Below are 20,699 nucleotides of genomic sequence, written 5' to 3' on the forward strand. Positions count from 1 at the left end.
GGGGATCAAGGGGTATGGTGAGAAAGCAGGAATGGGGTACTGAAGTTGCATGTTCAGCCATGAACTCATTGAATGGCGGTGCAGGCTAGAAGGGCCGAATGGCTTACTCCTGCACCTATTTTCTATGTTTCTATTTGTGCTCACTTCCTGTGTTTATAGATTGAGCAACTTTAAACGCCATCATCATAACCCTTAAAACCAACATTATGCGCGGCCTTCGAGCGGAGAGAGAAGGTTGCCTAGGTCGCGCACGCGTAGTTGACACACCTCGGAGGGTTGGGGAGGAAAACGTTTCGTCGGCTCGCGCAGGCGCACACCGCCGTGAGAAGCGAGGGAAAGCCCAAGTTGTCTGGTCACAAAGTCTACTGTCTCCCCCTCCCTCACAGGTGCCGCTTTGCAGAGATCCGGTAATTCAATACGATTGAGAAGAGATTGGCAATGAAGGGAAGATTTTTTTTAAAATAACAACGGCCTAACCACGCTTTTTTTAAAAAAAGAAAAAAGTGAGGGCGGGGTCATCGAGCAAAAGCGGACCAATCGCTTCGAATAAGAGGCCCAAGCGCCCGCCAGTGGCTGGCGCGTCCTAATCCCGCCCCTTTCTTCTCCCGCACCCTGGTTGGTTGGATTCTGCTGATTGACGTGCAGATGAGCCATTCACCATATCAGGCGCCAGTCAGAGCAGCCAATTGGGGGACAACGCCGAAAGAATTACGTCATTGCTTTAGGTCTCCATGTGATTTCTCTCCTATTACTTCCGGGGTAGTTGCAGTTCGTGGGTTGTCCATGTGTTCCTTGTAAACATTTTTTTATATTTATAAGGAACATTATGAGCTCCGAGAGAGGAAATATCGCAAGAAAGAGGGCACCGAAGTATCAAAATGTTATTGCGTTTAAAAATGACAAATATGACAAAAGTAAGAAGGTGAAGGTAAGCAACCAGTCTACAGTTTCTTTGTGGAATTAAATTCTGGTCCTAATCTCTTCCAGATTAGGCAGGCAGATTTTAGGGAGCTAAGAAAGAGATTAAAAAGCAGAACCTCAAAGGTGGGTCCTACGGATTCCTCCCGGTGCCACGTGCTGGTGAGTACAGAAAGAGGATAGAGCAGATGAAATAAAAACAGAAAAATGCTGGAAATCTTAGCGGGTCAGGCAGCATCTGTGGAGAGAAAAACAGAGTTAACGTTTCAGGTCAATGACCCGTCGTCAGAACTGGCGAATGTTTGAAATGAACAGATTCTTAAGGAGCACTGAAAGGGAGAGGGGAAGAAAGAACGGTCTGTGATAGGATGGAAGACAGGAGAGATTAGCAAGACAGGAGAGATTAGCAAGACAAAAGGGATGATGGGCCGACTTGAGATGTTAATGGCACGTTAAAAAGGTTAGTCTAGATAGGGTGTGAATGATGGAATAATTACCATGGAAGACAGAAAAATGTAACAAGATGATGGGGGGGGTGGGTTAAAAAAGAAGGGAAGGGAGCCAAATATGGGCAGAGGTTAAGGTCTGAAATTACTGAACTCGATGTTGAGTGCAGAAGGCCATAAAGTGCCTAAATGAAAGATGTGCTGTTCCTCGAGCTTGTGTTGAACTTCATTGAAACAGTGCCAGATGCCGACGATGGAGATGTGGGAATGGAGCGGAGAATTAAAGTGACAGGCGGCCGGAAGCTCGGGGTCACGCTTACGGACTGAACGGAGATGTTCCGCAAAGCAGTCACCCAATATTAGAACATAAGGAATAGGAGCAGGTGTAGACCATAAGGCCCCTCAAGCCTGCTCCGCCATTTAATACGATCATGGCTGATCCAATCGTGGACTTTGGTCCGTTTCACTGCCAGCTCCCCATAACTCCATAATCCCTTATCGGTTAAGAAACTGTCCTTATCTCTGTCTTAAATTTATTCAATGCCCTGGCTTCCACAGCTCTCTGAGGCAGCGAATTCCACAGACTTACAACCCTCAGAGAAGAAATTCCTCCTCGTCTCAGTTTTAAATGGGCGGCCTCTTGTTCTAAGATTATGCCCCCTAGTTCTAGTCTCACCCATCAGTGGAAACATCCTCTCTGCACTTGTCAAGCCCCCCCCCCCCCCCATAATCTTACATGTTTCGATAAGATCACCTCCCATTCTTCTGAATTCCAATGAGTAGAGGCCCAACCTCCTCAACCTTTCCTCATAAGTCAACCCCCTCATCTCCGGAATCAGCCTAGTGAACCTTCTCTGAACTGCCTCCAAAGCAAGTATATCCTTTCATAAATATGGAAATCTAAACTGTACACAGTATTCCAGGTATGGCCATACCAAGACTTCCCTGCTTTTATACTCCATCCCCTTTGCAATAAAGGCCAAGATTCCATTGGCCTTCCTGATCACTTGCTGTACCTGCATATTAACCTTTTGTGTTTCATGCACAAGTACTCCCAGGTCCCACTGTACTGCAGCACTTTGCAATTTTTCTCCATTTAAATAATAATTTGATCTTTGATTTTTTTTCTAATGAAGTGCATGACCTCACACTTTCCAACATTATACTCCATCTGCCAAATTTTTGCCCACTCACTTAGCCTGTCTATGTCCTTTTGCAGATTTTTTTTCTGTCCTCCCCTCACATTGCTTTTCCCCTCCCATCTTTGTATGTCAGCAAACTTGGCTATGTTACACTCGGTTCTTTCTTCCATGTCGTTAATATAGATTGTAAATAGTTGGGGTACCAGCACTGATCCCTGCAGCACCCCACTAGTTACTGATTGCTAACCCAAGAATGAACCATTTATCCTGCCTCTCTGTTTTCTGTTAGTTAGCCAATCCTCTATCCATGCTAATATATTACTCCCAACCCCATGAACTTTTATCTTGTGCAGTAACCTTTTATGTGGCACCTTGTCAAATGCCTTCTGGCAGTCAAAATACACCACATCCACTGGTTCCCCTTTATCCTCCTTGTCCGTTACATCCTCAAAGAACTCCAGCAAATTTGTCAAACATGACTTCCCTTTCATAAATCCATGCTGACTCTGCCTGACCGAATTATGCTTTTCCAAATGTCCTGCTGCTTCTTCTTTAATAATGGACTCCAACATTTTCCCAACCAGAGATGTTAGGCTAATTGGTCTATAGTTTCCTGCTTTTTGTCTGCCTCCTTTTTTAAATAGGGATGTTACATTTGCAGTTTTCCCATTTGCAGTTTTCCCAATCTACTGATACTGCCCCAGATTCCAGGGAATTTTGGTAAATTACAACCACTACATCCACTATCCCTGCTGCTACTTTTAAGACCCTCGGATGCAAGCCATCGGGCCCAGGGATTTAACCACCTTTAGTCCCATTATGTTACTGAGTACCACCTCCTTAGTGATTGTGATCGTGTTAAGTTCCTCCCCCTATAGCCCCTTGACTATCCACTGTTGGGATATTGTTAGTGTCCTCTACCGCAAGGACTGATACTAAATATTTGTTCAGGGTTTCTGCCATCTCCATGTTCCCCATTACTAAATCCCTGGTCTTGTCCTCTAAGGGACCAACATTTACTTTAGCCACTCTTTTCCTTTTTATATTCCAATAGGAACTCTTGCTATCTGTTTTATTCATGCTAGTTTACTTTCATAGTCTATCTTCACTTTCTTAATCATTTTTTTAGTCATTCTTTGCTGGCTTTTAAAAGCTTCCCAATCTTCTGTCCTCCCACTAGTTTTAGCCACTTCGTATGCCCTTGTTCTAAATTGGATACCGTCCTTTATTTAGTTAGCCACAGATGGCTATCTTTTCTCTTACACCCTTTCCTCCTCACTAGAATATATTTTTCTTGAGAGTTGTGAAATAGCTCCTTAAATGTATGCCACTGTTCATCAACTGTCCTACACTTTAATCTATTTTCCCAGTCCACTTTAGTCAACTTTGCCCTCATACCTTCATAGTCTCCTTTATTTAAGCTTAGTACGCTGGTTTGAGATCCAACTTTTTCACCCTCCATCTGAATTTGAAATTCAGTCATGCTATGATCGCTCATTCCAAGGGGATCCTTTACTAGGAGATTGTTTATTAATCCTGCCTCATTACATAGGACCAGATCTAAGATAGCCTTCCCCTGGTTGGTTCCGTTACATACTGCTCAAGGAACCTGTCCCTTACGCACTCTATGACCTCTTCCTCAAGGCTTCCCTGACCAATTTGATTTGTCCAATCAATGTGGAGGTTAAAATCACCCATGATTATTGCTGTTCCCTTTTTACAAGCCCCCACTATTTCCTGGTTTAAACTCCGACCAACAGAGTTACTACTGTTAGGGGCCTATAGACTACGCCCACCAGTGACTCTTTCTCCTTATTATTCCTTATCTCCACCCAAACTGTTTCAACACCCTTATCATTTGAGCCAATATCGTTTCTCACTATTGCAGTGATTCCATTCTTTATCAACAGAGCTACCCCACCTCCTTTTCCTTTCTGTCTGTCCTTCTGGATTGTCAAATACCCCTGGATATTTAATTCCCAGTCCTGGTCACCTTGCAACCACGTCTCTAATGGCTACCAGATCATACCCATTTGTAACTATTTGTGCCGTCAACTCATCTATTTTGTTACAAATGCTGCGTGCATTTAGACACAGTGCGATTAAATTTGTTTTTTTAACCTTTTTTCCTGCTTGTTCCCTCCTTCAAACTCACTTTATTTTTGCTTTCTAATTCCAGCTTTACTCCCCTCCCTACTGAATCTATTTTCAGGTTCCCATCCCCCTGTCAATCTAGTTTAAACCCTCCTCAACAGCACTAGCAAACTAGTGAGGATATTAGTCCCAGCTCTGTTGAGGTGCAACTCGTCCAGCTTGTACAGGTCCCACCTCCCACAGAAGCGGTCCCAATGCCTCAGGAAACTAAAGCCCTCCCACCTGCATCATCTTTACAGCCACATATTCATCTGCTCTAGCCTCCTATTTCGGTACTTATTAGCTCGTGGCACTGGGAGTAATCCGGAGATTACTATCTTTTTGAGGTCCTGCTTTTTAATCTCTCTCCTAGCTCCCTAAACTCTGCCTGCAGGACCTCATCCCTCTTTCCACCTATGTCATTGGTCCCGATATGGACCACAACTTCTGGCTGTTCACCCTCTTCCCTCCAGAATACCCTGCGTTTGGTCTCCCCAATGTAGAGGAGGCCCAATTGTGAGCAGCAAATACAGTATACTTAGAGCAGATGAATGCGTGGCTGGAGAGATGGTGCAGGAGGGAGGACTTTAGATTCCTGAGGCATTGGGATCGTGTCTGGGAGAGGTGGGTCTTGTACAAGCTGGATGGGTTGCCCGGGACCAATATGCTTGCAGGGGGTGGGGGTTGCTAGTGCTCTTATGGAGGGTTTAAACTAGCTTGGCAGGGGGAACCTGAGAGTAGATTTAGAAGGGAGAGAAGCAAAGCTGGAAACGGAAGGCAGAAAATTAGTAAGCGAGTTTGGAAGGCAGAGGAAAGAAAGGCTAGAAAATAGACAACAAGGCAGTTTGCCGATGCTAAATGGTATATATTTTAATGCAAGGAGTCTAGGAAATAAGGCAGATGAGTTAAGGGCACAGATAGACACCTGGGAGTATGATATAGCTATTACTGAGACATGGTTGAAAGAAGGGCAGGAATGGCAACTCAACGGGCCCAAGTTTCGGGCTGCGCCGTTTCCTGGACGCCCGTTTTTCTCGCCACAAAGTGCACCTAAAAAAAACTTACCTATTCTCCGGCTCCCTGCAGGCCCTCTGGAGCCAGGCGCGGAGCCAGGTCCCTGCGCTGAAAACAGTGCCAGCACCTCTGTGGGCGCACATGTGCAGTAGCTCCAGGCGGCCAAAATTGTGGGAGGGGCCTGAAGCAAGCAGCCCCTAGCCCTCATCGAATGGCCTCACTGGGACTGCATGCATAAGGCTCCTCCCACCCGACCCCACCCCCACCCCCCCCCCCCCCCCCAAGTGACTCGATCTCTGCTCCCGGCGATCCGACCTCTGCTCCTCCCCCCGGCGACCCGACCTCCGCTCACACCCCTCCCTGACCCGATCTCCGCGACCCCCCTCCTCCGCGACTCCCCCACCCGACGACCTCCGCGAATGGAATTCAATCTGGAAAAGTGTGGGATAATGTAAATACGGATTCTTTTTCCCTCAATCTGTTTCAGTGAATACACTGACGCGAACACCTCTTGCCTTTTCTGTAAAAGACCTTTATTGAAGATTCTCCGGCCGGGACTTGTCAAGACAAAGGAACACTCTCAATCAGAGCCTGTTTACCTTCCCCTGGACAAGCCCCTTTTCAGTGCGAAAAGCACAGTAGATATACATTTTAAAAACAGAACACATTTGATTAGCACTTGGTTTATCCAATCCCTTTCTGCCTCCCCCCCCCCCCCCGAGTACGTCCAATGGCAGGCAAGAAAGTCTCCCAATTAGGGCTGGTGTCAGTTAGGTTAGTTATAGCTTTGCTACACTGTCTTCCCTTATCAGTAAAGAACCCAATTAGTTTCTCTTCCTCCTTATCAGTAGAAGCTATTACTTTTCCCTTCCTATCTAGAATTGCTTTCTTTCTTTGTGCTGCCTTGGGCTTTCTCATGACCCGTGTCTAACCTCAACTTCAACTCTTGGTAACCCCTTTTTTTTCTGTTGATTCTGCAGTTGTCTGCATCTTGACCATTTCTTTAGCTATTTTCCCATGATTCCCTATCTCCATCCTTTTGCCACCTTCTCTAGCCATCTACCACTTTCGCAACCCTTTTACACATTCTCGGTAATGCATTTGGAATGGGGCAACAAGGCAAAGGAATACACAATAAATGAGCGTATACAACACTAGTTAGGCCACAGCTTGGGTACTGTGTACAGTTCTGGTCACCACATTACAGGAAAGATGTGATTGCACTAGAGAGGGTGCAGAGGAGATTTCGTCAACATAGGCAGTCCCTCAGAGTCGAGGATGACTTGCTTCCACACTAGAAATGAGTTATCGGGTAACTGAAGAGTCCAATGCGGGACCTACAGTCTCTGTCACAGGTGGGGCAGAGGGTGGTTGAATGAACAGGAGGTTGGGGTGCCTGGGTTGCCACACGCTCCTTCCGCTGTCGACACTTGGCTTCAGCTTGCTCTCGGTGAAGAGACTCGAGGTGTTCAGCGCCTTCCAGGATGCTTTTCCTCCACTTTGGGCGGGCCAGGGATTCCCAGATGTCGGTGGGGATGTTGCATTGTTTCAAGGAGGCTTTGAGGGTGTCCATGAAGCGTTTCCTCTGCTCACCTGGGGCTCACTTGACATGTCGGAGTTCCGAGTAGAGCGCTTGTTTTGGGAGTCTCGTGTCAGGCATGCGGACGATGTGGCCCGTCCAGCAGAGCTGATCAAGCTGGGGATATTGGCCTGAGCGAGGACACTGACGTTGGTGCGCTTATCCTGCCAATGGATTTGCAGGATCGTGCGGAGCAGCATTGGTGGTACTTCTCCAGTGTTTTGAGGTGCCTGCTGTACATAGTCCATGTCTCTGAGCCATATAAGTGGGCGGGTATCATCACTGCTCTGTAGATCATGAGCCTGGTGACAGGTTTGAGGTCCTGGACTTCAACACACTCTTCCGAAGGCTGCACTGGCACACTGAAAGCGGTGTTGGACCTTGTTGTCGATGTCTGCCTTTGTTAACAGTAGGCTCCCGAGATATGGAAGATGGTCCACGTTGTCCAAGGCCTCCGTCGTGGATTTTGATAATCGGGGGGCAGTGCTGTGTGGCAGGGGCAGGTTGGTAGAGGACCTTTGTCTTACGAATGTTTAGTGTAAGGCCAATGCTCTCGTACACCTCGATGAAGATGTTGACGATGGCTTGGAGTGTGGCCTCTGTGCGCAGACGCAGGCGACGACTTTGGATCTGTCCTGGAGACGGTGGAGGTTGAACAGATTCCCATTTGTCCTGTAATTTAGCTCCACTCCAGCGGGGAGCTTGCCGAGGTTGAGATAGAACATTGCAGCAAGGAAGATCGAGAAGAGCATTGGTGCAATGATGCAGCCTTGCTTGACCCCTGTCCGAATGTGGAGTGGGTCTCTGGTGGATCTGTTGGTCAGGATCACGGCTTGCATGTCATCGTGGAGCAGGCGGAGAATGGTGCCAAACCTTTGAGGGCAGCCGAATTTGAGGAGGACGCTCCATAATCCCTCGCTGTTGACAGTGTCGAAGGCTTTTGTGAGATCGAAGAAGGCCATATACAAGGGTTGATGCTGTTCTCTGCATTTCTCTTGTATCCGCATTGCAACTCTGGGAGGAGCTCTTCAGCCAAAGAGGAGATTTACAAGGATGCTGTCAGGACTGGACAAATTTAGCTATGAGGAAAAATTGAACAGGTTGGGGTTGTTTTCTTTGGAATAGAAGAGGCTGAGGGGAAATTTAATTGAGGTATATAAAATTATGAGGGGCCTAGATAGTGGATAGGATGGACCTATTCCCTTAGCAGAGGGGTCAATAACCAGGGGTAATTGATCTAAAGTAGTTGGTAGAAGGATTAGAGGAGAGATGAGGGAAAAAAAAAATCACCCAAAGGGTGTTGGGGGTCTGGAACTCACTGCCTGAAAAGGTGATAGAGGCAGAAACCCTTCTCACATTTAAAAAGAATTTGGATGCACTTAACGAGCCATAACGTACAGACCTAGCGCTGGAAGATGGGATTAGGCTGGGTTGCTCTTTTTCGACCGACACGGACATGATGGGCCGAATGGCCTCCTCCTGTGTCGTAATTTTCTATGATTCTATTAGTATTGTTTTTAATCATTTATTTCTGCATTCAAAATCATGAAGGGGTTTGATAAGGAGAAACTGTTCCCGCTGACAGCAGGGTTGGTAATAAGAGGACACAGATTTAAGGTAACTGGCAAAAGAACCAGAGGGGAGATGAGAATTTTTTTTAACACAGTAATTTATGATGAGTACACTGCCTGAAAGGATGGTGGAAGCGGATGCAAGAGGGGTGTGGGACTAATTGGATAGCTTTGCCAAAGAGCCGGCACAGGCAAGATGAGTCGAATGGCCTCCTTCTGCGTTGTATCTTCAGAAAGTACTTCATTGGCTGTGAAGCGCTTTGGAACGTTGTGAAGTCATAAAGGCAAGTGTTTGTTCTTTCCTTAACCGCCTATTTTTAAAAGTTTAAATCGTCTCTTCAATCGCTAACTGTCATTGCCTTGTACATCGCCAAAATCTTTGATGGGCTCCAGCACTCGTGCAACGGCACAGTGCATTCCACAGCCTCAGGACCCTCCTGTTTTTCAAAAAAAGTCACTCTTGCTCTCTGTCCTAATTAATCTTTTATCTGTTATTTGTAGATAGATTGTGTACTCTGTCTATCCTTTCATAATTTTAAACACTCCTGTCAAATCACCTCATAATCTCCTCTGTTGTAATGAAAACAGCCTACAGTCCTTCATCCTTCCAATAGTATGGAGCCCAAACTGCATTAATGCACTAATACAACTGTGGTCTTACTAAGGCTGTATATAGATCCACATTTAGACTTTTATATTCTATACCTCGTGCCATAAAACCTAGGAAGTGAAATTGGTCATCGTCAATAACTCAAAATGGGCAATAGTGAATCGGGAGCTGGTTTTGCACCACGCCCGAATTTGCCGGACAAGATGCCTCTTTGCCAGCCTTCTCTTAAATTGATTTTACTGGAAAGAAAGAACTTGGATTTCGAAAGTGCCTTCACGACCTCGGGACATCCCAAAGTGAATTGCAACGAAGTGCTTTTGAAGTGGAGGCACTGTTGTAATGCAGAGAAACGCAGCAGCCAATTTGCACACAGCAAGCTCCCACAACAGCAATGCGATGATGACCAGCTAATCTGTTTTTTAATATTGATTAAAGGATAAATATTGGCCCGGACACCAGGGATAACTTTTGTGGGAAATATTCGTAGTTCTTTTCTTACTTGCAGAGAGAGACTTTCAACCAAAGCCGGACCTGGGAGCCATTGTTAATGAGCTTGCTAGGAAATCCCTCAGACTGATATCCATCCATCCATCCGCCCGTCCACAGTGTTGGTAATCAGAGCTCACAGACTTATGGTGATTCGCAAAAGAATCATCATCATCATCATCATCATAGGCAGTCCCTCAGAATCGAGGAAGACTTGCTTCCACTCAGTGAGTTCTCAGGTGACTGAACAGTCCAATACGGGAATTACAGTCTCTGTCACAGGTGGGACAGACAGTGGGTGAGGGTGGGTGGGGAGTCTGGTTTGCCGCACGCCCCCTTCGTTGCCTGCACTTGTTTTCTGCATGCTCTCGGTGACGAGACTCGAGGTGCTCAGCGCCCTCCTGGATGCCCTTCCTCCACTTGGGGCGGTCTTTGACCAGGGATTCCCAGGTATCAGTGGGGATGTTGCACTTTATCAAGGAGGCTTTAAGGGTGTCCTTGAATCATTTCCTCTGGCCACCTGGGGCTCGCTTGCCGTGTAGGAGTTCCGAGTAGAGCACTTGCTTTGGGAGTCTTGTGTCGGGCATGCGGACAATATGGCTCGCACAACGGACTGGTCGAGTGTGGCCAGTGCTTCGATGTTGGCCTGATTGAGAACACTGACGTTGGTGTGTCTATCCTCCCAGTGAATTTGCAGGATCTTGCGGAGACATTGTTGGTATTTCTCCAGCAATTTGAGGTGTCTGCTGTATATAGTCCATATCTCTGAACTATTCAGGAGGGCGGGTATCACTACAGCTCTGTAGACCATAAGCTTGGTGCCAGATTTGAGGGCCTGATCCTTGAGCACTCTTCCAAAGGCTGCGCTGGCGCACTGGAGGCGGTGTTGTACTTCGTCGTCAATGTCTGCCCTTGCTGATAGCAGACTCCCGAGGTATGGAAAGTGTCCACGTTGTCCAGGGCCGCGCCGTGGATCTTGATGACTGGGGAGCAGTGCGGCGGTGTCCGGTTGGTGGAGGAGCTTTGTCTTACGGATATTTAGTGTAAGGCCCATGTTTTTGTACACCTCAGTGAAGATGTTAATGTTGGCTTGGAGTTCAGCCTCTGAATGTGGGCAGACGCAAGCGTCGTCCGCATACTGTAGTTCGACGACAAGGGTGGGACGATCTTGGATCTAGCTTGGAGGTGACGAAGATTGAACAGGTTCTCACTGGTTCTGTAGTTTAGTTCCACTCCAGCGGGGAGCTTGTTGAGCGTGAGATGGAGCATTGCAGCGAGGAAGATCGAGAAGAGGGTTGGCGCAATGACGCAGCCCTGCTTGACTCTGGTCTGTGGTGGATCCGTTGGTCAGGATCACGGCTTGCTTGTCGTGGAGCAGGCAGAGGATGATGACATTTTTGGGGGCAGCCGAAATGGAGGAGGACGCTCCATAGTCCCTCACGGTTGACAGTGTCAAAGGCCTTTGTGAGGTCAAAGAAGGCCATGTACAAGGGTTGGTGCTGTTCCCTGCATTTCTCTTGCAGTTGTCGCGCTATGACGATCATGTCCGTTGTACCCTGTAGCGGAAGATAGCCGCACTGTGAATCCGGGAGGAGCTCCTCAGCCACAGGGAGAAGATGATTGAGGAGGATTCTAGCGATAATTTTCCCAGTGGCCGACAACAGGGAGATTCCTCCAGTTGTCGCAGTCGGACTTGTCCCCTTTTTTAAAGATGGTCACGATTACGGCATCTCTGAGATCTCCCGACATGCACCACTCTTTCCAGATGAGAGAGATGAAATCATGCATTCACGCCAATAGTGCGCCTCCGCCATATTTTAGTGCCTTAGCAGGGATTCCATCTGCTCCTGATGTCTTGTTCTTGAGCTGACAGATGGCTTTTTCTACCTCGTGCAGGGCTGGGGTTTTGCTGAGATGGTGACTGGTAGCATGCTGCGGGATGGAGTGGTGCACAAGGGCCTCAGCGTGTCTCATCCCCTCCCCTCATCACACCTCAGATCTCCCACCACCTCTCCTGAAGGCGCTGCTCAGTGCCGAGCTTAAGGCGCACACTCCACCGCAGGTAATTAGGCCCATACAGTAGAGCCTGGTCTCCAGCCGTCTTGGACCCCCTTGCCACTGGACCAAGACCTTGCTCTGCTAAGCCCGTGTGGTAGCCAGTGTGCAACAGCCACCCCACATTAATAGAACTCCTGCACGGGCATCTTCCACCTTTCAAAATTAAGTTCAGGACCTGGAACGTCAGGACTCTCATGGACAACCCTAACAGCGACAGACCGGAATGCCACACCGCCATCGTTGCCCGGGAACTTAGACGCTTCGATGTCGACATCGCCACCCTAAGCGAAACCCGGCGGATGGGGGAAGGCCAGCTCAAAGAACAAGGTGGAGGTGACGCCGCCTTCTGGAAAGGCAGACCAGAGGAAGAACACTGCCTCCACGGAGTTGGTTTCGCCATCAAGAACAAGCTGGTCGAACGCCTCAGAGACTCCCCCCTACGGAATTAACGAACGCCTCATGACTCTCCGGCTCACCCTATCCTGGAACCAGTGTGACACAGATATCCGTGCGTACGCCCCAACACTCGACGCAACAATAGAATCATTAGGAAACATTTTTTACACAGCGAGTTTTCGTGATCTGGGTATGCACTTCCTGAAAGGGTGTTGGAAGCAGATTCAGTAGTAACTTTCAAAAGGGAATTGGACATACAAGATCATAAGAACATAAGAAATAGGAGCAGGAGTAGGCCATATGGCCCCTCGAGCCTGCTCCGCCATTTAATACTAATACGATCATGGCTGATCTGATCATGGACTCAGGTCCACTTCCCTGCCCACTCCCCATAACCCCTTATCCCCTTATCATTTAAGAAACTGTCTCTGTCTTAAATTTATTCGATGTCCCAGCTTCCACAGCTCTCCGAGGCAGCGAATTTCACAGGTTTACAACCCTCAGAAGAAATTCCTCGTCATCAGTTTTAAATGGGTGGCCCCTTATTCTAAGATCATGCCCTCTAGCTCTGGTCTCCCCCATCAGTGGAAACATCCTCTCTGCGTCCACCTTGTCAAGCCCCCTCATAATCTTATACGTTTTGATAAGATCACCTCTCATTCTTCTGAATTCCAATGAGTAGAGGCCCAACCTACTCAACCTTTCCTCATAAGTCAACATCTCATCCTCAGAATCAACCTAGTGAACCTTCTCTGAACTGCCTCCAAAGCAAATATATCCTTTCATAAATATGGAAACCAAAACTGCACGCAGTATTCCAGGTGTGGCCTCACCAATACCTTGTATAGCTGTAGCAAGACTTCCCTGCTTTTATAGAATCATAGAAAATAGGTGCAGCAGCAGGCCATTCAGCCCTTCTAGCCTGCACCATCATTCAATATGATCATGGCTGATCATGCAACTTCAGTACCCCACCCCTTCCTTTTCTCCATACACCCTGATCCCTTTAGCCGTAAGGGCCACATCTAACTCCCTTTTGAAAATGTCCAACGAACTGGACTCAACAACTTTCTGTGGCAGAGAATTCCACAGGTTCACCACTCTCTGGGTGAAAAAGTTTCTCCTCATCTCGGTCCTGTATGGCTTACCCCTTATCTTTAGACTGTGACCCCCTGGTTCTGGACTTCCCCAACATCGGGAACATTCTTCTTGCATCTAACCTGTCCAGTCCCGTCAGAATTTTATAAGTTTCTATGAGATCCCCTCTCATTCTTCTAAATTCCAGTGAGTATAAGCCTTGTCGATCCAGTCTTTCCTCATATGTCAGTCCTGCCATCCCGGGAATCAGTCTGGTGAAACTTCGCTGCGCTCCCTCAATAGCAAGAACGTCCTTCCTCAGATTAGGAGACCAAAACTGTACACAATACTCAAGGTGTGGTCTCACCGAGGCCCTGTACAACTGCAGTAAGACCTCCCTGCTCCTATACTCCAATCCCCTCGCTATGAAGGCCAGCATGCCATTTTCTTTCTTTACTGCCTGCTGTACCTGCATGTCTACCTTCAATGACTGATGTACCATGACATGCATGTCTCGTTGCAAATCCCCTTTTACTAATCTGTCGCCATTCAGATAATAATCTGCCTTCCTATTTTTGCCACCAAAGTGGATAACCTCACATTTATCCACATTATACTGCATCTGCCATGCATTTGCCCACTCACCTAACCTGTCCAAGTCACCCTGCAGCTTCTTGGCATCCTCGTCGCACCACCCAACTTAGTGTCATCTGCAAACTTGGAGATATTGCATTCAATTCCTTCGTCTAAATCATTAATGTATATTGTAAATAGCCGGGGTCCCAGCACTGAACCCTGCGGCACCCCACTAGACACTGCCTGCCATTCTGAAAAGGACCCATTTATTCCCACACTTTGCTTCCTGTCTGCCAACCAGTTCTCTATCCACGTCAATACCTTATCCCCAATACCATGTGCCTTCATTTTGCACACCAATCTCTTGTGTGGGACCTTTTCAAAAGCCTTTTGAAAGTCCAAATACACCACATCCACTGGTTCTCCCTTATCCCACTCTACTAGTTACATCCTCAACAAATTTTAGAAGATTTGTCAAGCATGATTTCCCTTTCATAAATCCATGCTGACTTGGACTGATCCTGTCACTGCTTTCTAAATGCGCTGCTATTTCATCTTTAATAATTGATTCCAGCATTTTCCCCACCACCGATGTCAGGCTAACTGGTCTATAATTCCCCGTTTTCTCTCCCTTTTTTAAAAAGTGGTGTTACATTAGCTACCCTCCAATCCATAAGAACTGAACCAGAGTCCATGGAATGTTGGAAAATGACCACCAATGCATCTACTATTTCTAGCGCCACTTCCTTAAGTACTCTGGGGTGCAGACTATCAGGCCCTGGAGATTTATCGGCCTTCAGTCCCTTCAATTTCCCTAACACAATTTCCTGACTAATAAGGATTTCCCTCAGTTCCCCCTTTTCGCAAGACCCTCGGTCCCCTAGTAGTTCCGGAAGGTTATTTGTGTCTTCCTTAGTGAAGACAGAACCAAAGTATTTGTTCAATTGGTCTGCCATTTCTTTGTTCCCCATTATAAATTCACCTGATTCTGACTGCAAGGGACCTACATTTGTCTTCGCTAATCTTTTTCTCTTCACATATCTATAGAAGCTTTTGCAGGCAGTTTTTATGTTCCCGGCAAGGTTACTCTCATACACTATTTTACCCCTCCTAATAAACTCTTCGTCCTCCTCTGCTGAATTCTAAATTTCTCCCAGTCCTCAGGTTTGCTGCTTTTTCTGGCCAATTTATATGCCTCTTCCTTGGATTTAACACTTTCCCTAATTTCCCTTGTTAGCCACGGTTGAGCCACCTTCCCTTTTTTATTCTTGCGCCACACAGGGATGTATAATTGTTGTAGTTCATCCATGTGATATTTAAATGTCTGCCATTGCCTAGCCACCGTCAACCCTTTAAGTACCCTTATACTCCATCCCCTTTGCAATAAAGGCCAAGATTTCATTGGCCTTCCTGATCACTTGCTGTACCTGCGTACTATCCTTTTGTGTTTCATGCACAAGTACCCCCAGGTCCCGCTGTACTGCAGCACTTTGCAATCTTTCTCCATTTAAATAATAACTTGCTCTTTGATTTTGTTTTCTGCCAAAGTGCATGATCTCACACTTTCCAACATTATACTCCATCTGCCAAATTTTTGCCCACTCACTTAGCCTATCTATGTCCTTTTGCTGATGTTTTGTGTCTTCCTCACGCATCACTTTTTCTCCCATCTTTGTATCGTCAGCAAACTTGGCTATGTTACACTCAGTCCTTTCTTCCAAGTCGTTAATATAGATTGTAAATAGTTGGGTTCCCAGCACTGATCCCTGCAGCACCCCACTAGTTACTGATTGCCAACCAGAGAATGATCCATTTATCTCGACTCTCTGCTTTTTGAAAGAGAAAAAAAACATTGCAGAGCTATGTAGAATGAGCAAGAGGTGTGGGACTAATTGGATTGCTCTTTCAAAGAGCCTACAAAGGCAAAAGTGTCCTCCATCTGTGTTGTATGATCCTAGGTGGGGTGCTCAAATGGGGAAAATTCGGCACTGGCCAATTACACCACAATGCTTGTCATTTAAAACTTCCTCTCATGTTTCAGACTATAAGGTGTGAGCCAAGGAACTCTGGCACAATAGGTCATAGTGTTTTCAATGAAGGAAAGGATGTGCCTTCAGTACTGCTATAATACTTTTGTAAACTATCCCATAGATGCCATGGGAACGAAATGCTCACTAGTTAATGATGCACATTCCTGCTACACTCTGATCTTTTGAGTGTGTCTTTTCATGGCTGAAACAGATGTTCCTGGCTGTTTCAGCTCTTTGGACTAATTGAGCGTTGAATGGCTGCACTTAGTGGCTGCGGAAAGAACCAGCCAGAAATGTTTTGTTTTGTGTCGTTGAGGTGATTAGAATAAATTTGTGGTAAACACAGATGATTACAGGAATGATTTGCCGTTCATCAATAACCAGAAAATATTTACTGCCCACCAAAAGATAAAGCTCCATTCTTGCATTTGTAAATCCTGGTTTATAAAACTGAATATGCAATCAAAGACTGAGGCTGTGGATATCATGGAGAGAATTGACACTGTTAACCCTACAAGTTGCTGCTGCCCAATGAAGGTTTAACTGTGCTCCCCCACTCCCCTCCCCACCCCACCCAAGACAGTCTGGTATCCTCCCAAGTGTTATCAGTTTTAAATCCTACCCTGATTTTTGATATTGTATGTTTGATAGAGTACTGTGAGCAGTTCTGGGCACCACTCCTTCAGAAGGATACATTGGCCTTGGAGGGAGTGCAGTGTCGATTTACCAGAATGATACCTGGACTCCAAAGGTTAAATTACAAGGAGAGATTACACAAACGAGGGTTGTATTCCCTGGAATTTAGATGATTACGGTGCGATTTGATCAAAGTTTTCTAGATATAGGGCCCAAGTTTCCACATGATTCGCGCCTGATTTTTAGGAGCAACTGGTGGAGAACGGACTATTTTAGAAATCTCAATTCTCCACATTTTTTTTTCTGCAGTTCTCGTCAGGTAGAACAGTTCTAGTTTAGAACAGAATTTTTTCTTCAAAAGGGGGCGTGTCTGGCCACTGACGCCTGATTTGAAAGTTTCCACAGTGAAAATGTACTCCAAACTAAAGTAAAATGGAGCCAGTGAAGATTTTTGTAGAACTGAAAAAACCTGTTCTACACATTAAAAAAATCAGGCGCAGGTTACAAATTAGGCGTCCAGAACGAGGGGGGGGGGGGGAAGGGAACTCATTAAATTTGACAATAAATCCTTATTTATACTTCTACAAATATTATACAAATAAATCCAACCTGAGTGAGAGAGATCGGGGGGGGGGGGGGGGGAGAGAAAGGGGGGGGTCAGGGGGGGAAAGAGAGAGGGGGGGAAAGGGGTTGGGGGGGGGGAAGAGAGAGGGGGGGTCGGGGGGGGGGAAGAGAGAGGGGGGGGAGAGAGAGATCAGGGGGGGAAAGAGAGAGGGGGGAAGAGAGAGAGGGGGGTCGGGGGGGGAAAGAGAGGGGGGGGAAAGGGGTCCGGGGGGGGGAAGAGAGAGGGGGGGGTCCGGGGGGGGGGGGGGAAGAGAGAGGGGGGGGTCAGGGGGGGGGGGGGGAAGAGAGAGGGGGGGTCAGGGGGGGGGGGAAGAGAGAGGGGGGGGTCAGGGGGGGGGGAAGAGAGAGGGGGGGGTCAGGGGGGGGGGGGAAGAGAGAGGGGGGGTCAGGGGGGGGGGAAGAGAGAGGGGGGGTCAGGGGGGGGGGAAGAGAGAGGGGGGGTCAGGGGGGGGGGGAAGAGAGAGGGGGGGGTCAGGGGGGGGAAGAGAGAGGGGGGGTCAGGGGGGGGGGAAGAGAGAGGGGGGGTCAGGGGGGGGGGAAGAGAGAGGGGGGGTCAGGGGGGGGGAAGAGAGAGGGGGGGTCAGGGGGGGGGGGAAGAGAGAGGGGGGGTCGGGGGGGGGAAGAGGGGGGGGGGGGGAAGAGAGAGGGGGGGTCGGAAGAGAGGGGGGGGTCAGGGGGGGAAAGAGAGAGGGGGGGTCGGGGGGAAAAGAGAGAGGGGGGGGTCAGGGGTGGGGAAGGGAAAAGAGAGAGGGGGGGTCGGGGGGAAAAGAGAGAGGGGGGGGTCAGGGGTGGGGAAGGGAAAAGAGAGAGGGGGGGAGAAGAGAGAGGGGGGGGGTCGAGGGGGGGAAAAGAGAGGGGGGGGTCGGGGGGGGAAAGAGAGAGGAGGGGGGATCCGGGGGGGGAAGAGAGAGGGGGGGACAGGGGGGGGAAGAGAGAGGGGGGGTCGTGTCGGGGAACAAGAGCGCAGGTCGGGTCGGGTCAGTTGGGGGGGGGGGAGAGCGGGTGTCGTGTCGGGTCGGGGGGGAGCGGGTCTCGGGTTGGAGCGGGTCTCTGGTCGGGGCGGGGGGGAGCGGGTCTTGGGTCGGGGCGGGGGAGGGGGGGAAGCGGGTGTCGGGTCGGGGGGGGCGGGGAGCAGGAGCTGGCCGTGGGAGGAGCCTCATTCACGCAGCCCCAGTGAAGCCATTCAGCCAGGGCTAGGGGCTGCGTGCTTCAGGCCCCTCCCACACAGTTCAGCGCCTGGAGCTACTGCACTTGCGTGCCGACTGTAACGCGCATGTGCAGAGGTCCCGGCACTGTTTTCAGCACCGGGACCTGGCTCCGCCCCCCCCCCCACAGCTCGTGCTAGCTGCGCCGAGGGCCAGAGGACCTGTAAGTAGGTGGAGAATACCGAGGATTTTTTTAGGCGCGAAAAACGGGCGCCCAGCTCGGAGGGGCGCCCGTTTTTTTTCTTGTGGAAACTTGGGCCCATTATGTGGAACTGATAGGGTAGATACAGAGAAACTATTTCCACTGGTTGGGGAGTCTAAGATGAAGGGATGTAGCCTAAAGGTTAGTGACAGAGCTTTCAGGAGTGAAGTTGGGGAACACTTCTGCACACAAAGGGCCCAAGTTTCCACGTGATTTGCGCCTGATTTTTAGGAGCAACTGGTGGAGAACGGACTATTTTAGAAATCGCAATTCTCCACATTTTTTTTTCTGCAGTTCTAGTCAGGTAGTTTAGAACAGGATTTTTTCTTCAAAAGGGGGCGTGTCCGGCCACTGACGCCTGATTTGAAAGTTTCCACAGTGAAAATGTACTCCAAACTAAAGTAGAATGGAGCCAGTGAAGAATTTTGTAGAACTGAAAAAACCTGTTCTACACATTAAAAAAATCAGGCGCAGGTTACAAATTAGGCGTCCAGAACGAGGTGGGGGGGAGGGGGAGGGGGAAGGGAACTCATTAAATTCGACAATAAATCCTTATTTATACTTCTACAAATATTATACAAATAAATCCAACCTGAATAAACATTTATAAGCCAAGAAAAGATTAAATAAACCAACTTCCTACCTGTGTGAAAGTGCTTCAGCCAGGGAGAATTCTGCAGCCGTTCGTGCCGCTGAGCGGGAGGGGGAGAGAGAGAGAGGGAGGGGAGGGGAGGGGGGGGGGGGTGGAGAGATCGGATCCAGTCCGGGAGTCGGGTCCAGTGGGGGGGGTCGGGGCGGGTCGGGTTGGGTCAGTCGGGGGTGGGGGGGGAGCGGGTGTCGGGTCGGGTCTGGTTGGCGGGGGGGGGGGGGAGGAGAGTCGGGTCGGGTCTGGTCGGCGGGGGGGAGCGGGTGTCGGGTCTGGTCAGGCGGGGAGCAGGAGCTGGCCGTGGGAGGAGCCCCAGTGAGGCCATTGGGCCAGGGCTAGGGGTGCGTGCTTCGGGCCCCTCCCACACAGTTCGGCGCCTGGAGCTACTGCACTTGCGTGCCGACTGTAGCGCGCATGTGCAGAGGTCCCGGCACTGTTTTCAGCGCTGGGACCTGGCTCCGCCCCCCCCCCACAGCTCATGCTGGCTGCGCCGAGGGCCAGAGGACCTGTAAGTAGGTGGAGAATACCCAGGATTTTTTTAGGCGCCCAGCTCGGGGGGGCGCTCGTTTTTTTTCTTGTGGAAACTTGGGCCCAAAGGGTGGTAGAAGTTTGGAACTCTCCCGCACACGGCAGTTGATGCTAGGTCAGTTCATTTAAATCAGAGATTGATAGATTTTTGTTAACCAAAGGTATTCAGGGATACGGGATAAAGGTGGGTATATGGAGTTGGGTCACAGATCAGCCATAATCTCATTGAATGGCAGAACAGGCTTGATGGGCTAAATGGCCTGCTCTTGTTCCTATGTCCTATGGTCCTGGTATTTTACCTTGAGTTTTATTTCACACGGAAAATCTATCTACTTGTGGATAATCTTGTTGGACTGGTTGATATCGTTTCACTCACTCAAGGCCACTAAAACCATCAGTACCATTTTCCCAGGCAGTTTATATATATTTTTAAAAAGCAAACAAAATGTTCGGATGCAAAACATCCACCATGCCAGAGGCTGTTCACCTTGGAGACCTGCTCCAGATATGGGTATGGCCCGGCGCGAGATTTACACCATCTCCCCCGATTCCCCCGGCTTGAGCCCATTTGGACTTTTGATTCAGATGTTGGGAATGCTACCATACTGTCTGAGCAAAGCTGATATTGTACTGGAGAATCAATTACATAAAATGTACAGCGTGGAAACAGGTCATTCAGCCCAACAGGTCTGTGCTGATGTTTATGCTCCACATGAGCCTCCTCCTGCCCCTCTTCATCTCACCCCATCAACATATCCTTCCATTCCTTTCTCCCTCAGGTAATTATCTAGCTGCTTCTTAAATGCATCTGCGTTATTCACC

The 20,699-nt window shown here is 48.6% G+C and overlaps 1 protein-coding gene across 1 annotated transcript in view; it reads left to right on the plus strand.

Moving 5' to 3' along the window:
• The first annotated feature begins 751 nt into the window (after window positions 1-751).
• Window positions 752-20,699, plus strand: part of c1h9orf85 (chromosome 1 C9orf85 homolog) — a 37,155-nt gene continuing 17,207 nt past the window's right edge. The window contains exon 1 of the mRNA XM_070887538.1: window positions 752-928. Within this exon, the coding sequence (XP_070743639.1) occupies window positions 827-928 (102 nt within the window). The 5' untranslated portion in view covers window positions 752-826. The remainder of the gene's footprint in view (window positions 929-20,699) is intronic.

The sequence above is a fragment of the Pristiophorus japonicus genome, chromosome 1 (assembly GCF_044704955.1).
Source record: "Pristiophorus japonicus isolate sPriJap1 chromosome 1, sPriJap1.hap1, whole genome shotgun sequence".
Taxonomy (NCBI): Eukaryota; Metazoa; Chordata; class Chondrichthyes; family Pristiophoridae; genus Pristiophorus; species Pristiophorus japonicus.